This window comes from Pseudonaja textilis, chromosome 3, assembly GCF_049901715.1.
Source record: "Pseudonaja textilis isolate UNSWEBS1 chromosome 3, rPseTex1.2, whole genome shotgun sequence".
Classification (NCBI taxonomy): Eukaryota; Metazoa; Chordata; class Lepidosauria; order Squamata; family Elapidae; genus Pseudonaja; species Pseudonaja textilis.
In genome coordinates, this window is record NC_141992.1 from 190,309,650 (window position 1) to 190,334,650 (window position 25,001).

General features: G+C 42.7%; 1 protein-coding gene across 1 annotated transcript in view; it reads right to left on the bottom strand.

Annotated features, from left to right (window-relative positions):
- Positions 1–25,001, bottom strand: part of HHLA1 (HHLA1 neighbor of OC90) — a 44,050-nt gene that overhangs the window by 9,974 nt on the left and 9,075 nt on the right. Inside the window, exons 2-13 of the mRNA XM_087928730.1 lie at positions 23,326–23,426; positions 22,446–22,505; positions 19,167–19,247; positions 16,715–16,798; positions 16,269–16,352; positions 14,429–14,512; positions 13,561–13,617; positions 11,629–11,715; positions 9,151–9,399; positions 7,242–7,469; positions 5,416–5,493; positions 3,655–3,729 (exon numbers count right to left, since the gene is read on the bottom strand). Coding sequence (XP_087784856.1) covers positions 3,655–3,729; positions 5,416–5,493; positions 7,242–7,469; positions 9,151–9,399; positions 11,629–11,715; positions 13,561–13,617; positions 14,429–14,512; positions 16,269–16,352; positions 16,715–16,798; positions 19,167–19,247; positions 22,446–22,505; positions 23,326–23,398 — 1,240 coding nt within the window. The 5' untranslated portion in view covers positions 23,399–23,426. The remainder of the gene's footprint in view (positions 1–3,654; positions 3,730–5,415; positions 5,494–7,241; positions 7,470–9,150; positions 9,400–11,628; positions 11,716–13,560; positions 13,618–14,428; positions 14,513–16,268; positions 16,353–16,714; positions 16,799–19,166; positions 19,248–22,445; positions 22,506–23,325; positions 23,427–25,001) is intronic.

Genomic DNA, 25,001 nt, shown 5'->3' on the forward strand with positions numbered 1-25,001 from the left:
TTACTTCTGGTATTTCCAGAAGGCCCATTTTTGGGCCTCCCCAAGGCTGCAGAGGTGGAAAAGGGCCTCAAACAAGCCAAAAATCATCTGGGAGGTGTGCGCATGCACAGTGCAGGTAAGTTTGGCTGGGGCTGGGGCTCGCGTGCCTGCACAAATGGCTCTGCGTAACACCTGTGACACAAATGCCATAGATTCTCCATCACGGGGTTAGGACATCAGGCTAGAGACCAGGAGACTGTGAGTTCTAGTCTTGCCTTAGGCATGAAAGCTGACTGGATGACTTTGGGCCAATCACCAGGACATTGTGAGTTCTGTTCATACCTTAAGCATGAAAGGCAGCTGGGTGACTTTGTGCCAATCACTAGGAGACCATAAATTCTAGTCCCACCTTGGGCATGAAAATCTGCTGGGTGACTTTGGGCCAGTCTGTCTCAGCCCAACCCGACTACCAGGGTTGTAGAGCTGTGGGGAAAATAGGAGGAGAAGTGCATATTAGATATGTCCATTCCCCGAGCTATTTCTAAAAATAATAAAGGTGGGATATTTAAGATATTTAAATTAAGGGATAAATGATTTTTTTTTAAAGCTGTTGCCATTGTGCCAGCTTTGTGCCAGGATAGCTGCACCACCTGACTCTCTGTTAAGTAATTGCTGAGGGTAAATTTTGCCCATTCCAAGGAAAGGAAAAACAAGGAAAGCCGAAGGCAGTCGAAGGCTCGGCTTTCAGATCAATGAGTTGCTTGAAATAGAATCTTCCAGGTTAAGTGTGTAGATTTGCCGGCGAGGCTCAGTGGCTTTGTGATGAAGAGATGGAAGGGAGAAGATGCTACTCAAAGGGACCATTTTCAAGGGCCCAACCATGCAGCGACAACCTCAAGGGAATATGAGCTAATAGGGACAGCGGATTGAAGAAGGCAATTATGCAAAGAATTTGACACCCGATCTTTTTATCTCCCTTCTTCGGCCCAGAGAATTCAGCCGTTTCCACTAAATTCAACCTACGTGGGTCTGAAGAAACTTCTTGGATGAGGAGCGAAACGTCTTAAAAGAAAAAGAAGAAAGTTCGGTTGCCTCTTGAAATATAAGCACCTTTGGCACAACCATGACTTGGATCAGGGGTCACCAACCTTTTGGATCTCAGGGATCACCAAACACATAATTTTAAATCCTGCGGACCACTAATAACGGTAGCTTGCGGATATTGGTGAGAAAGTCGGTCCCATATTCCAGAGCTGCAGTAGTCACAGGACTGGCCCTTTGGTCATCCCGGAGCAGCTCCTCCAGTCCATGGTAGGCTGGTGCACCCGAGTGGAGGAGCAGCTGCTCTGGGATGACCTAAGGCCAGTCCTGTGACTACTGCAGCTCTGGAATATGGGACCGACTTTCCCACCAACGTCAGCAAGCCACCCCGGGGCAAATTTCCCTCCCACACCATTGGTCTTACCTTCCAGTTCCATCTTGCATGGCTCTACTCAAGGTAAGGGTTTGCGCTTGGCTGAAGGTTGGGGGCCAGAGGGTAGGCGGGCCATGTAGGCGGTGCAGCCTTGTGTTTCCGAGCACCCTGGATTAATTGCTTTGGGGGTGGGGGTGGGGGAGACATTTCTCTGCAGACAACCAACATTTTCTCACAGACTAACAGTGATCCCCAGCCCACCAGTTGGCGACTACTGACCTGGATCATAGAGAACCTCCATACACAGATGCAGGGGAGACGTTTTCTTGAAATGTGTGCAGTTTTTCCTGACTGCTTTTTCTAGAGGTGTCCTGCTACAGCAAAGGGTGTCAAACTGGATGTCTTGGAGGGACAAATCAACATTGTAGTTGTCCTCCATGGGATAGCTGTGGGGGGAGGAGATGGGATGGACAGCTTCCTGCAGGACCCTGCTGGCCAAAACGGAGCACAAGGGGGCCAAAAATGGACTACACAGGGACCCAAAATGGGCTGCGTGGGGGCCAGCCACATCCATCCATGCCCCATTTTTGCTAGCAGAGGCACTGTGGGCCTCTCCTTTGCAATTTTGAGGCTGGCCCCACAGGCCGGTTCTAAGCAACCCTTGGGCCAGATCCGGCCCCTGGGCCTTGAATTTGACACCCCTGTGCTATAGCAATGCAGATACACGCTGCAACAGGAGTGTCTTCTATGCTAGTGTATATTTTTGCCCTGAATCTCTTACAATATTATTAGCATATTATCTCCTTTCATCAGTTTACCTTCACCAATGGTCCTGCTTCAGAAATATATAGTGGTCCTCGATTCCCAACCGTTTGTTTAGTGACCATTCAAAGTTACAGTGGCAAGAAAGACATGTCTTACAACTGCTTTTCACACAGATGACCATTGTAGCCTCCCCGTGGTCATATGATCAAAATTCAGATGCTTGGTCTGATGACCCAAAGGGGCGTGGCACAAAAGCAACAAAGTCACAAAAGTAGGTAAAGTCCCTTCAATACCTCCAACTTGGCCCCCAGAACAGGTTTTGTCCAGAAATTCCATCTAAATCAGCTGGATAAAAATAAAAAACCAACACAAACCATGCTGCAGCAATTAACGAAGCAGGGCAGGATAAGGAATTACAGACTTCAAAAGATAACAAAACGCACAGTTGGTAGGATGCAGGAACCTAGATAAGACTTGACAAGCAAAGATAATTCACACCTTCCTTCCAGCAAGTTGCTGTGCACAAATGCCCTTTTTAAATCCTGCTTTCCCAGCTGCTGCTAATGAAGGGAATCAGGGCCCTTTTCTCCCCCATAACCCCCATAACTCACATTGCTCCCTTCTCCATTCCTCCCTGCATGCCTTAGGATGAAGAGGGGGTGGCCCTGGGTTCCTCTGAATGCCCAGCCGGACTTTGCCCTTCCCCAGTTTCTTCCACAGTCCCCGGAGCCACACTCCCACTCCCTGTCGGCTGCTCGACCTCACCCTCAGAATCAGATTCCAACAGGGTCATGACCCTTGGCATCTGATGTAGAAGCCAGATTCACTTAACAGCCGTGTTAGTAATGTTACAATTGCTATGATTCACTTAACAACCGTGGCAAGAAAGCTTATAAAATGGGACAAAATTCACTTAACAAATGTCTCATTTTACAACTCAAATTTTGGGCTCAATAGTGGTCATAAGTCGAGGACTACCTGTAATATGGACCAGGCATGCATTTTTGCCCTTTAAAGGAAGGGAATGTAAACTTTTTAAACCAGGTTTTTCATCTGTTTTCTTCCAATCCTGTTGATCAGGTTAGCCATCAGAACAAGTGGAGATGCCGGGTGGAATTAAAAGCTATTTCCAGGCTCAAATCCACATAGAACAAAATTTCATTTTTCTTTGGCAGCTGAAAAGAAGTAAAGCAAGGCCGAATCTCAAAAAAAAGTTAATATCACGGGTGCAGATCATAAGCTTAAGGAATAGAAGCTTGAAATGTTTTTAGTAGTCCCACTCAGAACAAAAGGAGAAGAGGCAGGAACGAACGAGAAGCTCAGAACAAAAGGAATGAATATGAAATGTGGAAACTGAGACGTGCAAATAGCAGGTGGGGTGCAATTTTTTTCTGCATCAGGGTGTATTTTTTTTCATGTTTGAAGACTGTGAGAACAATGTACAACAATCCTCCAGATGTATGCCACGTTTGGTGGCTCAGAAGAAAAATACTTACTGGAATTCACCTTTGATAAGTTGTCGCTGTTAGGCCTTGGTGACCATGTCACAGGTAAGGGTGTGTTTCTTGTCACTGAAAGGAGAATCAGAAGATAACACATTAGTAAGAACGGATTGTGAATTGCATTGCTTTAGTGGAAGTTCCACTAAAACTACAGTTATGGCTTAGCACCAGAGGTGGTATTCAGCAGGTTCTGTTGCGGAAATTTTGAGTAGTTCAGAGAACCGGCAAATCCCACTTCTGACTGGCCCAACTCCCATCTATTCTCTGCCTCCTGAGTCCCAGCTGATCGGCTGGGTCTTCTTTGGTTGCCCTGCACAGGAGAACGGAGCTGGGAAGCAGGTTAGTGGGTGGGGAGGGAATGGAGATTTTACAGCATCCTTCCCTTGCCACACCTATCAAGCCACACCCACCAAGTCACACCATGCCCACGAAGCCACGCCCACAGAACCAGTAGTCCAAAATGTTGAACCCCACCACTGTTTAGCACAATATTGTCCTTCATGCACAGGAAGCCGAACCACGTTCTCTATATATGTCTCCATCTTTGGTTCATTTCTGGAACAAATGAACCAGAAGTATGAAGTTGCCCATCCCAAAACAAGATAGGTTATCCTTATATCACCCCGTTCAAATGATTATGCATTCTATTTTGGAAAACTCCAATGTCTGGGAAGCAAGCTAGTCCATGGATTAATTGTTGTCACTGTCAGAAAATGTCTTCTTACTTCCAGGTTGGATCTCTCTTTCACGAGTATCCACTCGTTACTTCTTATCCTACCCTCAGATCAGAGGTGGGGGTGCTGGGGGTTCACAGGGGTTCAGGAAAGCCCCTAGCTAAGATTCTGTGCAGTTTCAGAGAACCCCCAAATCCCACTCCTGGTTGGCCCCGCACACCCCACTCCTCCCAGGAGTCACCATGTGGACCATTTGGGATGCAGGCAAGTGCAGGGTTCATATGAAGGCTCCGGGAGGGCGAAAAACGAGCCTCCTGGGAGTTTGGGAAAGCCAGAAATAGGCCCATTTCCGGCTTCCAGAGATCCTCCAGAGCACAGGGAGGCCATTATCACCCTCCCGTAGGCTCGAGGAAAGCCTCCAGAGCCTGGGGAGGGCAAAACCTCCCCGCTGCCACCATGGTGCAGGAGGTCAACTAGGCTATGTCCACCCAGCAACCAGGCAGTGGGGGAGTTGGTACAAGTAATCCTTTTGATGTAACCTGAAAATATTAAATCTTATATTGAATCTTTATAACCTACACATGATATACAACTGGAGGATTGAAGCCTGGTGTTCAGAAACTTGTCACCTCTTGAAGAGACAGCAAGCGAAGAAGGGACCATAAAAATTCCAGCTCCAGAAGATACTCCCTGGGAACTCTTCAAAAGATACGTTCTCAGAGAAGGGGAGGGGGGAATTAACATGTTGGTTCTTTGTTCGACTCAATACACATCTAGATAAGGGGAGGGGTCGTAACTCCCCATGTCTATTCCTTCATGCCTGGGAGCATTTAGATTCTGCTTTGAACCGTGCTGGAATCGTCTCTTTTCAATAAAGGATTCCTTTGGAAACATCTTGTTTTCAGCAGTTCATTCTTTTCGATTGAAGGGGGAAAGTCCAGTACCTGACACCTTTGCTAAAAATTTTGAAGCCCACCCCTGCCTCAGATGCTTTGGAGAATAAGTCAGTCCCCTCTTCTCTGTGATATCCCAGAGACAAACAGAATACTACACGGTATGACACATAACAGTTGCAACTTACTAGAAGGAGGATGGGGCTTCAAGGCAAGTGGTTTTTCTTCTGTAGATGGAGAAGCCAGTGGAGAAAGAATGCCCGTTGCTATAGATATTGAAGAATAAAATCATTAGTTTCAATTAATCAAAATGAAATTTAAATTCTAGAAGACTAGTTACAATAAGGGTTAAAAAGAACGTGTGGCTCTTAAGCTTCGATACCCTAAAAGGATTTTCCGTTTGCATGAAATGAAGTCTCTCTTTAAAAAAAACTTTCTGTGCATATTCTTAAAGGCTTAAAAGCTTTATTAAAAAAAAAAATAACATTGGTTGGCTGAATGGAAAGTTTATTTCCATAGTCTAGGATTCATTACTTCATGCTTCACTTACTGTCAAAATAAATACTATCAAGAGATTAATTTGTTCTCCGACTTTTTCAAGGAATGAAATTCCTCCAGTTTTATCTACATAAGTTGGGTCATTTCAATTGAGAGGTGTCATCGAATAACTAAACTCAGTTATCCCTGCAGGTGGCTTTGTCCCATTTATTGTGTGTTCCCTAAAAGCTGAGGATCGCAAATATGAATACTCAGGAAAAAGAAACTGGCATGGAAGGAAAGTGAATGAATGACATTAAACCAAATGAAAGAATGCCAGTTTGGTGTAGTGGTTAAGGCATCAGGCTAGAAAGCAGGTGGCTGGGAGTTATAGTTCCTCTTAGGCATGAAGCTGTTGTGATTCGCTGGCAGACTGTGCAGACAGCAGTGGAATCGGACAGTGCGGGAGAACGGGGACCAGTCAAGGAGTCTGGAGAGGGTCCTATGTCCAATGCAGAGATGGGGCCAGGACCATCTGGGAATGGGGTGCTGCCTCCGGACCCTGTTGGCAGCAAGGCAGAGGACCCAGGAAAGCCAGTTCCCAAGTGTGCATGTGTGCAGAGCTGCTAGAAGGCAAGAGCAGCTGAAACAAAAGGGGTGACTCGGGAGTAAGGCTGGGAAGTGACTGTCCCTCCCATAAGATATAACGGACAGGCAAAGGTGATGAAACTTTTGCAGGAAGCAAAGTCGTTCGTTCTGTTTGGATTAATCCTTGAAGCTCTGTGTGGACTTCATACTTCAGTTGGTTTTTTATAGTTCATCTGGCACTTTAGCTGTTGGCAACAATTCAAAGGAGAGAAAGGTGGGTGCTTATCTCAAGGGACTGTTTGGGACTCATTACAGGCTGGGAATGAACATAATTCCCAGCATTGAAATAAAACAAGGTTTGTTTTAACTAAGTGTGTGCTTCATTACAGTCTCAGGAAGCCTTGGTCAGAACAGAAGCCAGCTGGGTGACTTTGAGCCGATCACCAGGAGACTGTGAGTTCTAGTCTCGCCTTTGGCATGAAAGCCAGTTGGATGACCTTGGGCCGATCACCAGGAGACCGTGAGTTCTAGTCTTCCCTTAGGCATGAAAGCTAGCTGGATAACCTTGGGCCAACCACCAGGAGACCGTGAGTTCTAGTCTTGCCTTAGGCATAAAAGCCAGCTGGATGATTTTGGACCAGTCCTTTTCTCTTAACACCAGGAAGCAAGCAATGACAAACCACTTCCCAAAATACTGCTAAGAAAATTTCAAGGACTTTTCCAGCCAGTTGCCAGGGGTCAACAATGACTCAAAGATACAAAAAGGAAAGGAAAAAGGAAAGGAAAGGAAAGGAAAGGAAAGGAAAGGAAAGGAAAGGAAAGGAAAGGAAAGGAAAGGAAAGGAAAGGAAAGGAAAGGAAAGGAAAGGAAAGGAGGAAAAAAAGCTTGGTAACTTGGCAATGAACAAGAAAGCTGAAATACTGAATATTTCCAGACTTTGAATGCTCACTTGGTGCTGGCTGGGTCATAGATAGAAAGTCTGATTGGATCAAAGATGGTTGGGTAGGAGCAACGTTAGATCCCATTGAAACATTTGTCTGCAACCAAGATGAGATCTGGGGAGAAGGATCTGGAAAACTTTTCAGAGTAGCAGAGTTTTGCCATATTGTGAACTGTTGTGGGATTGTTTCATCCTCTTTCACAACAATGGTCTTAGCTTGAAAAGGTATCCTTTGGGCTGGAGAAAAAAGAAAGAAAGAAAAGAGCATGCATCAACAGAGCTTCTAATGGGACATTTATGATCGACTTAAAGAGGTTTGTCGCTCCTGGAGTAGAATGTGATGTGCTTTTATGTTTGATAACTTTCTTGGGAAGGAAGAGATTTCATTGGTTTGAATGCATGGTCCTATTGCAATCAGACATATAACTTCACTTCCTTGCCAATATTCTTTAACTAAACTCCATAGGATGATATCACCTTGATTCAGATCTATTATATTTAACAGATTAACAGGTTAAAGAGTTGGAAGGAACCTTGTAGGTCATCTAGTCAATATCTCTCCCTTCTTTCTTTTTTTTTTCAGTCTCACAGAAAGATAATTCTTCTTTTTCTTTCAGTTCAATACATATTTTTTTATCATATATACTCATATGACATTCCAAATTGAAATGTTCTGCAAACCATGGGCGTCATCAGAGGGGCCCATAGATATTGACCTCTGACATCCATCATGACATTCATTCATTCTCATATTATTTTTGTTATTAAAATAAAGTATAGACTGTTGTTAGTTTGGGCACATTTTGGCCAGTAACCCACACTTACAACCAAACCCACTTTTAACCCCTGCTCTTAGCTGGGTCTTGGCTGCAAGTCACAAGCTCTAAACTTGAGATGATCTTGCAATCCAGTTTGGAGATACATTTCTTGCCTTCTGTTCAACTGTATCTGATTCTTGGAGACAAGAATCCCTGCAATTTTCTTGGTGAAGTTTTCCAGGAGGGGTTTGCCATTTCCTCCTTCCTTAGGCTAACAGGGCAGGACTAAAACTCAGAGACTTCTAATTTCACCAAATTGGCTTTCACATACAATATACTTATATGCCATTTTGAATGTATTCTAAATAAATGGAAGACTAGAATAAAAATTATCTTAAGCAAGTAAAATTCCTTAAAATAAATGTGATAATATTATACTGCATGAAGTCAGGGATGGTTTGAGCAGTCTATGTGTCAGGGCTCGGGCAGTTACCCCTATTTAAAACATGAGTCTCTAGCCAGATTTTCAAAACTTAAAGAAGATTTATTAGGGGTAAACATGCCGGCGCTGCCTGGGTGTAGCCAACTCTGAGACATATCATTCATTGTCAACCTTGATCCCCACCCCCTGGGTGTATCGTAATTCATATTCTCCAATGGGACACATTCATAGCCAAGAGTCATCAATCATTCTCTCCAGTTAGAATTTTGCGTGGCAGAAACTTCGGTCACCTAGAAACTATCTTTGAAAACATCCATGGAATGCAAGTTGTCCAATGCTCCCCCCTCCCTTTCTGTTGGCAATTCTAAAAAAAACCATAGACATATTTCATGAGTTGACACTGTGATCGATTGGTTGAAATTATCAAATTCATACCACACAACTACATAGCCTATATAAGAATGGTGCAGTGGCCTAGAGGTGGAGCTATCGCGTCACAATCAGGAGACTGTGAGTTCAATCCTAGGTAGAGGCAGATATTTCTCTCTCTGGGCACAACTGAGAATATATCTGCTGAACAAAACTCCACACTGGTGACAGGAAGGGCATCCGGCCATTAAATACTCTTCTAGCTCCATTCCCTTGTGCAGACTCCACCCCGCAAGGCGTTATGGGGTCATTAAAAAAAGATGAAGTATATAGCCTATACAGAACTCACTATGAGCTGGCAGAAATCTTGACGAAGTGCTGGAGACTTCTATAGCAGCAGCAGAAGACTTTGCCAAGGTTGTTTTAGCAGATGAAGGACCGGATTCTTTGGACGCGTTGGTCTTCAGCCACCAGGAAGCTTGTACCAATGGAACTTCTGGTCCCTTGGCTTTTCCAGGCTTCAGCCAATTTGGCTGCTTGGTCAATAACGAGTCTTCCTTCAAGGCACCAGTTTGTGTCCAGGCAGACAACTTTGAAGCTGGAAGATGTTAAACAAATTTATTGTTTGTGGAATACGTTCACACTCATATATTCCCATTGATTGTATATAAAGGCTGTACATAGATATTAGATCTCTAGGGATACCACTTGACATGCTTAACAGGCTAAATGTCGATAGGATGAACTACAGAAAAGCAGACAATTCTGTCCCCAAACAAAATGTAATATTGCTAATAAATTGATTAGCCTGTTGTTTCACTAGCTTGCGTCCAGGAGGTATCTTCCTATTCTTCCACCATCATTAGATCGGCAATCTTGTGAACATTTGTAGCCCATGAATGAGGGATGGAGGGATGATAGATGTATGGATGGAGGCAGGAAGGGATAAAACTTTATGGCTATTACTAAATGGAGTATGGAAAAACAGTGGTTGCATGTGAGGAGCGTTGACCATGTTGTAAGTATGAAGGCAACAAACCCTAGTATTTACAGCTGGCCAGTTGAAATCAGCTTACATGCCAGCCAGCTTGTCAAGGTGGATATATATTTTCTGAAGAGCAAGAAAATGTCCGTCATGTGTACAACAATCAAATTCTTTCAGCTCCTCCTATCGGACCTAAGTTATTTTAAAATATGAGCAGATCTTCAAGAGGAAACCAAGGAACAAAGGCTGACCCTCAGTCTCAAAGAGCTTCTGATTAACGTTTAGACTTACTAGAAATCTGGGAGAAAATAGAAGAACCTGCTGCAGAAAAATCATATTTGTAAAGTTAGGTATGTGTCTAGCCCAGAATATTCATTTTTGGCGTGGCACCAGCCTTTTGTTGTTGTTGTTCTTATTCCTGGTCCACATCTTAATTCCATTTTCTTATTTCTCTCTCTAAGCGGAATAATTCAAAATTTGGTGTAAAATTCTGACTTTATTTCACCCAAGTCAAACGGTGAAACTGAAAAAAAAAAAAACCCGAGCTTCTGGACTTTTTCCTCAAATGGGGGGAAAAAATGAAAATTTTGATTTTAGGTTTTGATTATTAGAATGGTTTTGGTGGTCTAGAAATGGCTTGAAATGTGGAGAAATATAAAGCTTTAAAATAAAACAGATTCTTTTTGTAATCTGCTGCATTTAAAAAAGTCAGAGGTCTTTCTTTCTTTCTTTCTTTCTTTCTTTCTTTCTTTCTTTCTTTCTTTCTTTCTTTCTTTCTTTCTTTCTTTCTTTCTTTCTTTCTTTCTTTCTTTCTTTCCAGACCCTTGTTTTTCCTTCTCTTAATTTTCTATTGTTTCTTTTTGTGTTTTTATCTTAACATAAACTTTAATATAAGGACTTTTTAAAAATACGGAGATCAATTTATTCAACTTTCGGGAAAGAAAAGGTTCATTTGTATATCCCTGATAGTTAAAAAAGAGAGACCTGCAATAATCTTTTATGACATGCAACAAGTCTTGCATGCTGTTGACTGCTATTTCCCTCTATCAAATGTCAGAACTGGCTCCAATGAACTTGCAGCCATGGTCGACTCTAATCCCTGTTTTCATTGCTCAGTAACTCTCTCTTCTGAATTAACATATTCAGGGCATAATGTTAGACCCAAAGAACTAAGAGTGACACATGGAGTTACTTCTGATTAACTGCTTTATAGTTGCAACCAATCTTGGTTGGTCAGTGGGACCAGAGGCTTTGGCTTCTCAGCTTTCAGGCTCATGCTGGAGCCCATTTTCTAGGCTTGTGCTAGAGCTAGAGAGAAGGGCTCCAACACAAGTCTGAAAGCTCGGAAGACAAAACCTTTGGTCCCAGTGACCCACCCAGATTGGATCCTGCAACATGATCCCAGGACATATATATTCACCTTCATTTGTGCTTTATAGTTGTTTGCCTTACAGACAGAATCTTGCCAGACTAAAGCAATTATCTACAATAACTATAGATATGCTCTGTGAATTGCTAGGGAGGGTCCAATCTTGCTCTCTTCCTGCCCACCGGACATTCTAAACCAGAGGTCTCATTCTCGCGGCCCGCGGGGCAATTGCGGCCCGCAGTCCGATATCCTGTGGCCACCACCGTGATATGGAAGTATAATATTAATGCGTTCTCCATGCGTCGCTAGCTGGCTAAACACTTCTATGGGCGGCCCAGCCTCACCTGGACTCTGCCTCCAGTGGCCCCCCAGGTAAATTGTGTTTGAGACCCCTGTTCTAAACTCTGTTGTCCCTTTGCTCTCTAGCCCCTCCTTCCTGTAACTCCAGGCGACCTTCTGTCACATATACTCACCCAAGAAGTCTGATATGTTACCAGAAAAAGTGTAGTTGACTATAGGAGATTTCTCTATTGCTTCCCATAGATTGGTAAGATTTCTGCCTATGGAGAGAGAAAAAAATTGTGGGGAGATGAAAATATCATCATTGCTTTTGGTTCAGTGACAACTATAGCTAGTGATCAGCTCATTGCACTGAAGTTGCCTGTAACAGTAACCTGAGCATGACAAGGTTGAAAAACTTTGATTCCCCATAATCCAGAGCAAACAAAATATCATTACCTTTGCAAAATTTAACACCGTATATCTATATCTACATTTGTAATCTATATCTACTGTATATCTATGTTTATATCCAGATGGGGCATAGAGGGTAGATGATAAATGATGTGCTGCTCTGTGGGCTCCAAGTGTGTCAGCAGAGCTAGGTCTTCAAGCATTTCAGAGAGACAAGGACGGTGGGGGCCTACCAGAGGTGAGATTCAAAAAATTGTTTACTACCAGTTCTGTGGGCGTGGCTTGGTGGGCGTGGCAGGGAAAGGATACTGTAAAATCTCCAGTCAGAGGTAGGATTTGCCAGTTCTCCAAACTACTCAAAATTTCCGCTACCGATTCTTCAGAACTGGTCAGAATCTGCTGAATACCACCTCTGCTCAGGACAGGGGCATAGGACAAAAAAAAAGGCTCTCTTCCTGGGCCCTACCAGTTGGAGTTCTTTCATTGATGGAATCCACAGCGTACCTTTCCACTCTGACTAGATGGGGCAGGCTGAGGAAATGGGGCAGCCACAGCTCTGCAGGTCACCTGGCCCACGCCAGGTAGGGCTTTAAAGGTCATTGCCAATACCTTGAATAGAACCTGGAAGCCAACTGGCACCTAATGCAGCTTATGCAGCAGAGACAGAGGTGGTATTCAGCAGGTTCTGACCAGTTCTGGAGAACCGGTAGCGGACATTTTGAGTAGTTCGGAGAACCAGAAAATACCACCTCTGACTGGCCCCGCCCCCATCTATTCTCTATCTTATGAGTCCCAGCTGATTGGCCAGGTCTTCTTTTGTTGCCCTGCACAGGAGAACGGAGCTGGAAAGCAGGTTAGTGGGGTGGGGAGGGAATGGAGATTTTGCAGGATCCTTCCCCTACCATGCCCACCAAGCCACGCCCACAGAACCAGCAGTAAAAATTTGAACCCCACCACTGAGCAGAAGAGTTCCATGTACCATCCTTGGAGCACCCAAGATAGTGCATGCAGCTGCATTCTGTATCCCCTGAAGCTTCCGGATATTTTTTAAAGGGAGTCCCTTTGCAATAGTCCAAATGGGAGATGATATGTGGGTGAGTGACCGAGCAAATGGCCTCTCAATCCAGGAAGGGATGTAATTGATCCACAACACAAAGTGGAGCAAAATAAGCCTCTCCCCTCAAAAACTTATTTACCATGAGCTAACAGAATAACGGAGTTGGAAGGGACCTTGGAGGTCTTCTAGTCCAACCCCTTGCTTGGGCAGAAACTCTACACCACTTCAGACAAATGGTTATCCAACATCTTCTTAAAAACTTCCAGTGTTGGAGAATTCACAGCTTCTGGAGGCAAGTTGTTCCACTGATTAATTGTTCTAACTGTCAAGAAATTTCTCCTTAGTTCTAAATTGCTTCTCTCCTTGATTAGTTTCCACCCATGGCTTCTTGTCCTGCTCTTAGGGGCTTTGGAGAATAGCTTGACTGCCTCTTCTTTGTGGCAGCCCCTGAGATATTGGAACACTGCTATCATGTCACCCCTAGTCCTTCTTTTCATTAAGTAAGACATAACCAATTCCTGAGCTTAGGTAAAATGGTATAATCCATAACTGGGAGGGGGAAGAGAGGTAGATTGAGAAAGACGAGACATACACACATATATGAGGTTGAACTCTAAACAGTACATTCCTGAACAAAGAAGAATCTCAGGTTTACCTATTCGTCCTGATATGACACAAATGTAGATGCAGTCTGTATCATTGCTCTGGCTCACTGAAAGAAGACAATTGTTTTGTTGACTTATTTAAGGTTGCTTAAACGGGAATTAAAATCCAAACTGAAGCTAATTTTCAATTCGCATAGGAAAGGAAATAGCAAAAACTAAAAAAACAAACCCCAAACCTTAACTCTCTGAGGTTCTAAAATCAAAACGCTGCTAATGCCAAGGGATAACAAAAAAACAAATAATTATAATTTATACGGTGGCGCAGTGGTTAATTAGAGTGCAGTATTGCAGGCTACTTTTGCTGACTGTCGGCTGCCTGCAATTTGGCAGTTCGAATCTCACCAGGCTCAAGGTTGACTCAGCCTTCCGTCCTTCCGAGGTGGGTAAAATGACGACCCAGATTGTTGGAAGCCACAGGCTGACTCTGTAAACTGCTTAGAGAGGGCTGTTAATATAAGTCTAAGTGCTATTGCTATTGCCAAATGCAAAAGGAAATGATTTTGCGGAGGCTTAGGGTTTTTGCCTGAAATTTGGCCTGAAATTGCTTTTATTTAATTGGTTCTACAGTTAAAGGACTGAGCTATGGATTGGAAAGAATGCTGGCTTGATTCTATTGTGCAAAGCTATTCTCCATAAAATTCAAAGAGGCTTATGTTAAAATTACACCAATTAAAATATTATTAAAAAATGTACTAGCATTGAAACCAAGAGAGCTAAGAAATGGATGGGATGGGATGAGGTCTTCTTACCCCACCAGCCTAATGTTCTTTCCTAAGTTACATTCCCGTCTTCCTCATTTTCTTCATCTAGTCATGTGGAATAAGGTTGATCAGCCAAAGAGACAGCAACAATTCTTACCTGACACAATGGAAGTCGACTTGAAAATCTCAGTAAGATAACTAGTGGAGTTTCCCACAATGTCCACCAGCAATGCTGTAAAATCTAGGAAAGTAAAGAGAAGCATTTTGACATTCCAATGTTGTTCTTTCTTCCTATGGAAGACAATATCTGTAGCTCGGGGTTGAACTGTGGAATCATTGAGGATCTCTGAACTTGGATGTTTGCTTGCAGACATTTCATTACCCAACTAGGTAATATCCTCAGTGTTGATGTTGTCACCAAGTTAGGTAATGAGACATCTGCAGGCAAACAGCAAAGCTCAGAGACCACCCAGAATTCCACTGTTTTCTTTCTACTTTTGAAGCAGAGAAAGTGTGGATTCAAAAACCTAAGAGATAGTTGCAATAAACAAGTTTGCATAAAACCTGTGGACTAAGCCTGCTACTTTCACCTTGGAAAATAGACTGTTGTGGGATCACTGAACACAAAGGTTAGTTCACATGGTTCAGATTCTTCTATTCATTTTCAAGGCTGCTTAAACATATAGTATTCAGGGTCTACTTAACAGCATTATGGGCCCTGGGCAAAGGAGTGTACTGGGGCCCCTATGACAACTACTCACGGGAATAAAAATGTAAATGGTCAATAAAATTAAACATATATTTGCATGTTAGTATTGATTTTAAAAATGCAGTAAAATGTAATAAATGTTGCTGTATTTATATGATACAAGGTGCATTGAAGGGTGAACATACACAGATTAGTATGGGGCCCCTATGCTCGTAGGACTCTTGGGTAAGTGCCCATCAGGCCCATGTATTAAGACAGCCCTGGTGATATTCCTTTGTAGGAAGTAAATCCCAGCTGTACTGTAATTTTTCTCTTTGTAATTTCTTTGATAGCAGGCTATGAACCAAATCTCCTAAACCCAGGTTAGGACAATCCTGACATAAGATCTTCACATCAATTGTTGCTTAAAGTTTTTTTTTTTCTCTTCACAAAGGATCATTTGAAAATTTATTTTGTATGCAGAAGATATGGTGAGGTGGTATTCAGCAGGTTCTGACCAGTTCTGGAGAACCGGCAGCAGAAATTTTGAATAGTTCCGAGAACTGGCAAATACCATATCTGACTGGCCCCGCCCCCATCTATTCTCTGCCTCCGGAGTCCCAGCTGATCAGCTGGGTCTTCTTTTGTTGCCCTGCATAGGAGAATGGAGCTGAAAAGCAGGTTAGTGGGGTGGGGAGGGAATGGGGATTTTGCATTAACCTTCCCCCAGGAGTGGGGTGGGAATGGAGTCTTTTTTCTTTAAACAAACTTTATTGATTATAAAACTAAAATATCAAACAAATGCATACACAACACACAGAAGAAGAAAAAAACAACAACTAGGAAAAAAGAAAATGATTAAAAACTAACAATTCTACTATCGACAGTCTATGGTTCCTTGTTTGTTATCAGTATTGGTGATACATTTACAAATACATCTTATTGCGAATATATAATTACTGGGGATGGAGATTTTGCAGTATCCTTCCCCTGCCATACCCACCAAGCCATGCCCACAGAACTGGTAGTAAATTTTTTTGAATCCCACCATTGGTGAGGGTGATTGTGGAGTGACTTCAGTTAATCAAATACTAATAAACTTAATTGTCATATCAATAGAAATCTGTTCTGTTCTTAACAAGAAAAAATGCTAACATCTACTGAAGGTATAAGACAAAAGAAAAAATTAGGAAGACTGTTCTTTCTTTTTGTAACTTGTTCACCTCTTTCACCATCAATATATTGTCTGTATGAAACTAAAGACTGAAAAATTACATCTCTTTTGAACTTCTTCCATTCCATAACTTGCCTGTTAAGTCGTTAGTCCTGTTGTTTAAGCAATAGCAGTGTCGTGTGGAGAACTTGGTAGGGTCTATGTTCCTTAAGCTGGATACTGCAAAGAATGAAATATTATGAAACATAAAATCCACCAAAAAAATAAGAGTTTGGTCTAGGGGCTGGATTAGAAACTAGGATACTGTGAGTTCTAGTCCTATTTTAGGCATAAAAGCCAGGTGGGAAACTTTGGGCCAATCACCAGGTGATAGTGAGTTCTAGTCCCACCTTAGGCATGAAAGCCAGCTGAGTTTGGGTCAATCCAACTCACTTCACAGTATTGTTGTCATAGGGAAAATTGGAGGAGAAAGGAGTTTTACTATAGATATTTTAGCACTTTGAATTACTTATAAAAATAATAAAGCAGGATATAAACAAACGAACAAAAACTCTATTAGGTCCCAACTATCATTAACTTACTGTTGTACAGGACAATGGAAACCTTTTGGAAGGCATACGAACTATAAGATACAATACTCAGCAAGGAGAAGAATTCTTTAGTTCCTGTGGAAATACAATTTACAAACAATCACCCCACTCATAATTAAAAGAGCCACAAGGAAACTAATTTTCTATCCCTCTTATGTATACCTGCTAAAATTCCTCGTGAATACTTTGGCACCACGGGAATCCACAGCGCAGTTCACCCCCTGAGATTCTGATTAAAATTTATTCTCTGCAATCCCCGGTGAGTGGAGAAGAAAGACGCTGCCGTGTCAGCAACCCAGCAAGAGATGAAGAATTGGCAGGTAAGACTCAGAGCTGGGTAGATTTGGGGGAATCTGGGAGTACAAAGATGCTTGCGAATAAATATTTATGGGGCTTGCAGGGGAAGCAGTTGCACTCTTTTTAGATACTTTCATGTTTCTGGTGATGCCATCAGATTTCTGACTTTGAAACATCAAGACATAATAGAGCGGGGGTTGGTCCACATTATATAGAAGCTGTGGTGGTGCAGCTGTTAGAATGCAGTATTTCAGGCTCACTTTCCCCACTGATCGGAGTTTGATCCTGACCAGTGTTCTGACTCAACCTTCGCAAGTAGTGAAAAGATGTTTACTCTCAAGTAAGGTAACCCCTTTTTATAACAGGGCAGTAACAGCCTTTTATTCACAAGGATAAACCAAAATCAAATGTAATTTGTCCCAACAAACCTGGGTTTAGCCAAGGAATCTGAACTGCTTGCTATACACTAGAAAACAAATGGTTGTCTGTGACAACTGGCCACCCCCAAACCCTTCATATTTCTTTTCCTGCCAGGGAGGGTGTCATGCCCCTGTCTGAGTCTGATTCCAAGGGGGAGGGCGAGCAGGATGGGGAGTAGGAGTGTGGCTCCATTGGCTGTGGAAGAAACTGGGGAAGGGCAAAGTCTGGCTGGGCAGAGCAGGGGAGAGGTAGAGCAAGGGAGAGGGAATTCAGAGGAAGACTCAGGGCCACCCGCTCTTCATCCTAGGCCACGCAGGGAGGAACAGAGAAGGGAGCAACGTGAGTTGCATGGCTTACGAGGGAGGAAAGGGCCCTGATTCCCTTCATTAGCTGCAGCTGGAAACACGGTGTTTAAAAAGGGAAGTTGCGCACAGCAAAGTTGTTGGAAGCCAATCGTAAGTTATCTGTTATTGTTGAGGCTTATCTGAGTTCCTGCCATCTTCCCTGCCCTGTCAAGTTAATTGCTGCAGCATGGTTTGTGTGGATTTTTATTTACAGTTTGTATGTACTTTATTTTCGGACTGAATTTCCTTCACTTAAAGACTGTTCTGTTTTTTTCTCCAGCTGAAGGTAACCTGGACATTTGGGGCAAAGTTGGTGGTATTAAAGGAACTCTTTTTACTTATTTGACTGCATTGCCTTTGTGCAACACCACGGGTCATCACAGAGGGGCTGGCTATCGTCTGCATCTGCTTCTCCCTGAGAGCTGGCTTATTGCTTTCCTTTGCTCTCCTCTCCTTTCCTCTCTGTGCATATACCCATCTGGGGATGGGCCCCATCTGTTCCTCCCCTTCACTCAGCTCAGACCCTGAAGAAAGCTGCCCCTCTCCAACTGGGGAAGGATGGAAAGCCCCATCTCTGTCTCTTTCTCTGATGCTGTTTCCTTATCAGCTCTTTCCAAAGGCTCCGAAGCTGGCCTAGGTTCTTTCTCAACATCCTCCTCAACAGATCCTACTACTAGCTCTGCTGGCAACCAACGGTACACAACAACCAGCCCAAGTTTAACTCAGCCTTCCATCCAGGGGTGGGCTGATGGGGGTTCGCAGGTGTTCGGGAGAGCCCCTAGCTAAGATTCTGTGCATATCGGAGAACCCCCAAATCCCATTCCTGGCTGGCCCTGCCCACCTCACCCTGCCACACCCAGGAGTCCCCACGCAGCCTGTACAGGGCATGTGCAGAGTCTCGGGGAGGGTGAAAAACGGGCCTCCTGGAACTCCAGGAAGGCTGGAAATGGGCCTATTTCTGGCTTCCAGAGAGGCCATTTTCTCCCTCCTACACTCCCTTCCCAGTGGTGCAGGAGGCTGACTAGGCCACACCCACCATGGCCATACCCACCCAGCAACCAGGCAGAGAACCCTTTGCTAAAATTTTTGAAGCACACCCCTGATTCCATCCTTCCAAGGATGGCTAAATGAGGACCCAGATTGTTGGGGGCAATATGCTGACTCTGTAAACTACTTAGAGAGGGCTGTAAAGCATTATGAAGTGGTTTATAAGTCTAACAGCTATTGCTATTGCTATATTTTCTTGATAAGGACAAAAAGGTTAGAGCAGGGTTTTGAGCCAGTGGTTTCACTTCACATGCATTTCTCTTTGCCTATTTCTTTGTCTGCCGGTGGAATGTGATTCACCAAAGAGAAAACAAAGTCATCAAACGAGAAACTACCTCTGAGAGCGGTGTTTAACATGCTGTTCACCATCCCTGTCAGGTTCATCGCTGCCAAATCAACCAATTTTGCAGGGAGCTCTGAAAAAGAAATGTACAAATTGTCTTTGATTTGCAAACATTCATTTAGTGTCCGTTCCAAGTGACAACGGCACTGAAACCAGTGACTTATGACCATTTATCACACGGCCATGGCAGCATTCCCCAGGGTCATGTGATCAAATTCAGACACTCAGCAACCCATTCATATTGATGACATTTGCAGTGTCCCAAGCTCACGAGATTCCCTTTTGTGACCTTCTAACAAGCAAAGTCACTGGGGAAGCCAGATTTACTTAACAACCATATTACCAATTCAGCGATGCTAGCGATTCATTTAACAACGGTGGCAAGAAAAGTAAAATTTTACAGGCCAAAACTCACTTAAACAACTGTCTTCTCAACAACAAAAATGTTGGGTTCCTCAAGGTGATCAAAAAAATAATGGAATGTGCAGAGATGAGTAGATTGACATTGACAATTAGAGAGCAAGAAGAAAAAGAATATTATAAAATATGGCATTTATTTTATCAACGGTTAGACAGGAAAATAGGGAAATGAAATATATTATAATATAAATACAATACAATAGTAAATATAATACAGTGATAATGATATGTTATAATTGACTATAATGGAAAGAATTATAATATGAATTAGAACTTGTAAAAAAATGAGATTTGCTCGAAAAGGATAATGTGAATTTGTAATTAAAGTCTAATGATGATGTAATAGTAATATAACATGACATGGAAAGCTGATTAATACAATATGAATTTAATTTTAATCTAAGAGGGAAAGACTATTGATATTGTGCACAGGAAATATGTACCAACCAACACACTGTACAACTGAAAGAAGGTTTTATTTGTTGTTTTGTGTTTTTGTTTGTTTGTGTTTATTGTTAAAAATAAAAAATATATATAATTTTAAAAAAATTGGGCTCCTTTGTGATCACAAGTCAAGGACAACCTGTACACAATGCTGACATTCAGTCTTAAACACACAATTTATAATATCACCTCCTAAATTGTACCCATGTCCCACCATGCACTGGACCATATCCCATCATGCACTGTTCCTGGATGGGAGAAGGGCCAGGAAAAAGACCTCCTTATCAGATTCCTAACTCACTGAACTACACCCCAGGGGCATCGTGAATTGACGGGTTTTGTCAAAAAAATGGCCAGAATTCTCAGTTTCGATTTAAAGTCTCAGCTCAACCAAGCCACACAAACATAGGATGAATATGGACAGTTGCTGTTTTGGGTTGAGCTCCTGATGAGCATGAGGGAAAAAAATTCCAGGTGCTTCAGTGAGAGATGGGAAATGTCCTGTTTACTAATACATTTCTGCTGGAAGCACCTACCAAGGCACTTCTGGGTTATAAGCAGAGGTGGTATTCAGAAGGTTCTGACCAGTTCTAGAGAACCAGTAGCAGAAATTTTGAATAATTCAGAGAACCAGAAAATACCACTTTTAACTCACCCTGCCTCCCCATCTATTCTCAGCCTCCCAAGTCCCAGCTGATTGGCTGGGTCTTCTTTTGTTGCCCTGCACAGGAGAACGGAGCTGGAATGCAGGTTAGTGGGGCGGAGAGGGATTTTGCAGTAACCTTCCCCCAGGAATGGGGTGAGAATGGAGATTTTGCAGTATGCCTGCCACGCCCACCAAGCCATGGCCACAGGTAGTAAAAAAATTCGAATCCCACCACTGGTTGAAAGAATTACCCAATAACATTAGCATTGCCCAGAGGTCGTCCAAGGGGCTCCTTTCATGTCCCTGTTATTTTCCCACTGAAAAAAGTGATACTTATTTATCTATGTGCACTTGCTTGCTTTCGAACTGCTAGGTGGGCTCACGGGTTCGCTCACGGGTTTTGAACTGCTGAGCTATTGACCTCTCAATGGTCTTTTGTCTCAGCGTCCTAACCACACAAGCCACCGCGGCCCCATAAGTGCTGGCTAAAACCATGGAGACCTGCTAGGACTGTCTCTTGGCAATATTCGGCTATAGGTAGCAATCACTGCATGGTCATTTTGGACCATTTGGGGCATGCATGCAATGTCAGAATCCACATAGAAAAGAGTTTGCGCTATGGCCTTCCTTCTTTCTCCTTTTCTTAACAGAATAACAGAGTTGGAAGGGACCTTTGATGTCTTCTAGTCTAGTCCAACTCCCTGCTCAGGCAGGAAACCCTATACCATTTCAGACAAAGGAACTCTCCTCCTCTTCTTCTTCTTCTTCTTCTTCTTCTTCTTCTTCTTCTTCTTCTTCTTCTTCTTCTTCTTCTTCTTCTTCTTCTTCTTCTTCTTCTTCTTCTTCTTCTTCTTCTTCTTCTTCTTCTTCTTCTTCTTCTTCTTCTTCTTCTTCCTCTTCCCCTTCCCCTTCCCCTTCCCCTTCCCCTCCTCCTTCACTCCTTCTCCTTCTGATCCTCCTCCTCCTCTCCTCCTCCTCTTTCTTCTTCTCCTCCTTCTTTCTTCTTCCTTCTTTTTTTCTTCATTCTTGTGTTTTTCGTTCTAGCGACATCACCATCTCTCATGATGAGCATCTCCAGGAAAGGTAGCTTGTTGCCGTTTTCTTCTTCCCTTGTAAATTTTATACCTTTGGCTCTGGAGATGTTGTTGATGGTTTTGTTCATGTCCTCTAGTGGTTCTTTTTTAATTACGACAAAGGTGTCATTTTATATAATGGAACTTCTCTTATCGTATATCTCCCTGTCCATCTGTCTTGTCTATTTTTATCTACCTAGTTTATCTATCTACAAACATACACATACAAACAAACACAAAGGTGCCTAGCTATCAAGTTCATACATACAAAAGTGGCATATGTTTGCATGAATGCTCATGTACAAGAGCAGAATCAAATGAGACCATTAAAGTAGGTCAGCAAAGGAAAAGATTTTATAAATCTGGCTGCATATTTCTTACTGGCTATTTAATCTTACAGTATGCAACTCATAATCAGTTTGGTAGAATAAATTTGATTTCTGCTGGTGGGAAACTCACCCCAATCCCTAAATTGCCTTGAATGACTACCAGACAAGAATTAAAAAGAGTGATAAGCAGCTGTAGGAAAATATTACAGTCTACTTGCAATAGAGAATCATAATTTTCTTACAATGCCATTGTTGATTACCGTCTAATTCTGCCACCGTTGCAACAATTCTGCCATTTCTAATTCAGAACACATTTGCAGAAAGACAGGGAGGAAATGAGTTATTCAACAAGAATTTACCTGCAGTTGCCATTACAACAACTTGCTCTTCGTTCTTATTTTCTCTCTTTGTGCTTGCAGCTGCAAAAAAATAATAATATCAATTTCAAAAATAGACTCCTGAGAAAATGTGTCCTTTATGTACCTCTCTATTGAAAAAATAATAATGTGATATATAAAATATTTTGTTTGAAAACAGTAGCTTATTAGATGCAGAATCTAAATTATGGCATTAATAGTACAATTTTCTGGGGTGGAAATGAACACTATACTACAGGTAGATTAAAGATTCAGCAGCTACATTTGTCCAATGTTCAAAATTAATTAATATTAATCTTGGTTAGTATTCTCCCCCCACCCCACAATGTAGCACGTTAGTTTAGCCCAACCCTTTTGGCTACCTTATTATTCAACATTTTGTGAAGCAAGGGATTGCAGCAGTGGTGGGATTCAAAAAAAATTACTCCCAGTTCTGTGGGCGTAGGTTGGTGGGCGTGGTATGCTTGGTGAGCATGGTGTGGCTTGGTGGGTGTGGCAGGGGAAGGATAGTATAAAATCTCCATTCCCTCTCCACTCCTGGGAGAAGGTTACTGCAAAATCCCATTCCCTCCCCACCCCACTAACCTGCTTTCCAGCTCCTTTCTCCTGTGCAGGGCAACAAAAGAAGACCCAGCCAATCAGCTGGGACCTGGGAGGCAGAGAATAGATGGGGGCGAGGCCACTCAGAGGTGGGATTTGCCGGTTCTCTGAACTACTCAAAATTTCTGCTACCGGTTCTCTAGAACCGGTCAGAACCGGCTGAATATCACCTCTGGATTACAGGGTCATTAAAAGAAAAAAAAAGTGTGTGATCCCACAACATAACTCTATTGTGAAAACACAGCTATAGCTTGTTACTTACCCAAGTTAGATACAAAGCAGTATAAAAAGATGATGGATAAATTCATACCACCACGTAGGGGAAACCATGGCATTTTGGAATCTGCTTTTCTGAGAAATTATCTGGAGAAAGAGAAGAGAGACAAAAAAAGAAACTCAGAGAATCTGACAGAAATGGCTTAAATGGCTGTTGTTTTATTGTTCTGTTAACAAAACATACCACTGCAATGAAAAGAGACACTACTACTTATTTTTAAAAAAAAAAAATCTAAAAAAATTAAGATGTGTAGCCAGAAACCCCTAACAAGCAATTCTGGTTTACAATAATAACGTTAGGAACACTGAAAAGCTTTTACTGACCACAGATGTCTTAAAGTCAAAATTCACTTGAATAAATTACAGTTCTTCAGTTTTGGTGTAACATGTCCAGATGCTGAGAAAGGAGACCTGAAGAGGTGTGTGTGTGTGTGTGTGTGTGTGTGTGTGTGTGTGTGTGTGTGAACAGTGGAGTTCCTCAAGGCTCAAACTTCACTATAGCAATAACAGTCTTTCTGGAAACAGATAGCATGGGTGAATGGGTGGATGGATGGATGGATTGAAACCTGTGACCTATCCTCAATCCTACTGGATTCAAAATAGTTTACAATACAGTTATATGCAATAAGTTATCGTCCCAAAGGTGCTTTTCCAAGAGGCAACTGGACTTGCAGGTTTTTCTTTGAAGATGTTTTGTTTCTCATCTAAGAAGCTTCTTCAGCTCTGAAGAAGCTTCTTGGATGAGAAGCGAAACAACTTCAAAGAAAAACCAGAAAGTCCAGTTGCCTCTTGAAAAAGCACCTTTGGGACAACCATGACCTGGATGACCGAGAATCTCCATAGACAATAAGGTATAGTAGAAGCAGTACAGAAGTATTAATCTAGTCAGCCTCGACTTACAACCAGAATTGTAACCAAAATTTCTGTAGCTAAGCAAGAGGGTTTTTAAGTTGTTAACAGTAACAATAGCACTTAGACTTGAAACACTTAGACTTAGCACTTGAAACCATGCCTCCTCCTCTCCCGACAGAACCAGTCCCTGGTGCCCAAAAGGTTGGGTGCCTCTGTTCTAAGTGGTTTACAGAGTCAGCCTATTGTCCCCAATAACCTGGGTCCTCATTTTATCGACCTCAGAAGGATGGAAAGCTGAGTCAACCTTGAGGAGGTCAGGGTCGTACTGCTGGCAGTGGGCAGAATTTGCCTGTGATACTGAAGACCATTGGTTTGAAATAGGGGTAAAAGAGGCAATTTATGTTAAAATTGAGCAGCCCTCTCTCAACAAAGGAGGAGGAATAAGACCAGAGGTGGTATATTCAGCAGCTTCTGACCAGTTCTGGAGAAATGGTAGTAGAAAATTTTGAGTAGTTCGGAGAACCGGCAAATGCCACCTCTGACTAGAGATTTTACAGTATCCTTCCCCTGCTGCACCCACAGAACCATGCCCACAGAACCAGGGGTGGAGTTCTACCGGTTCAGACCGGTTCTATAGAACCGGTTGTTATGATTCTGTGCAGTTTGGAGAACTGGAAAACCATGCCCCTGGCTGGCACCTCCCCTCCCAGTCAGTCCTTATTGCATATGCGCAACATTTTGCGCATGCCAGACATTGCTGACTGCGTTCTTTCCCATGCAGTAACTCCTTAAGGTATTTCTTTTTTTTTT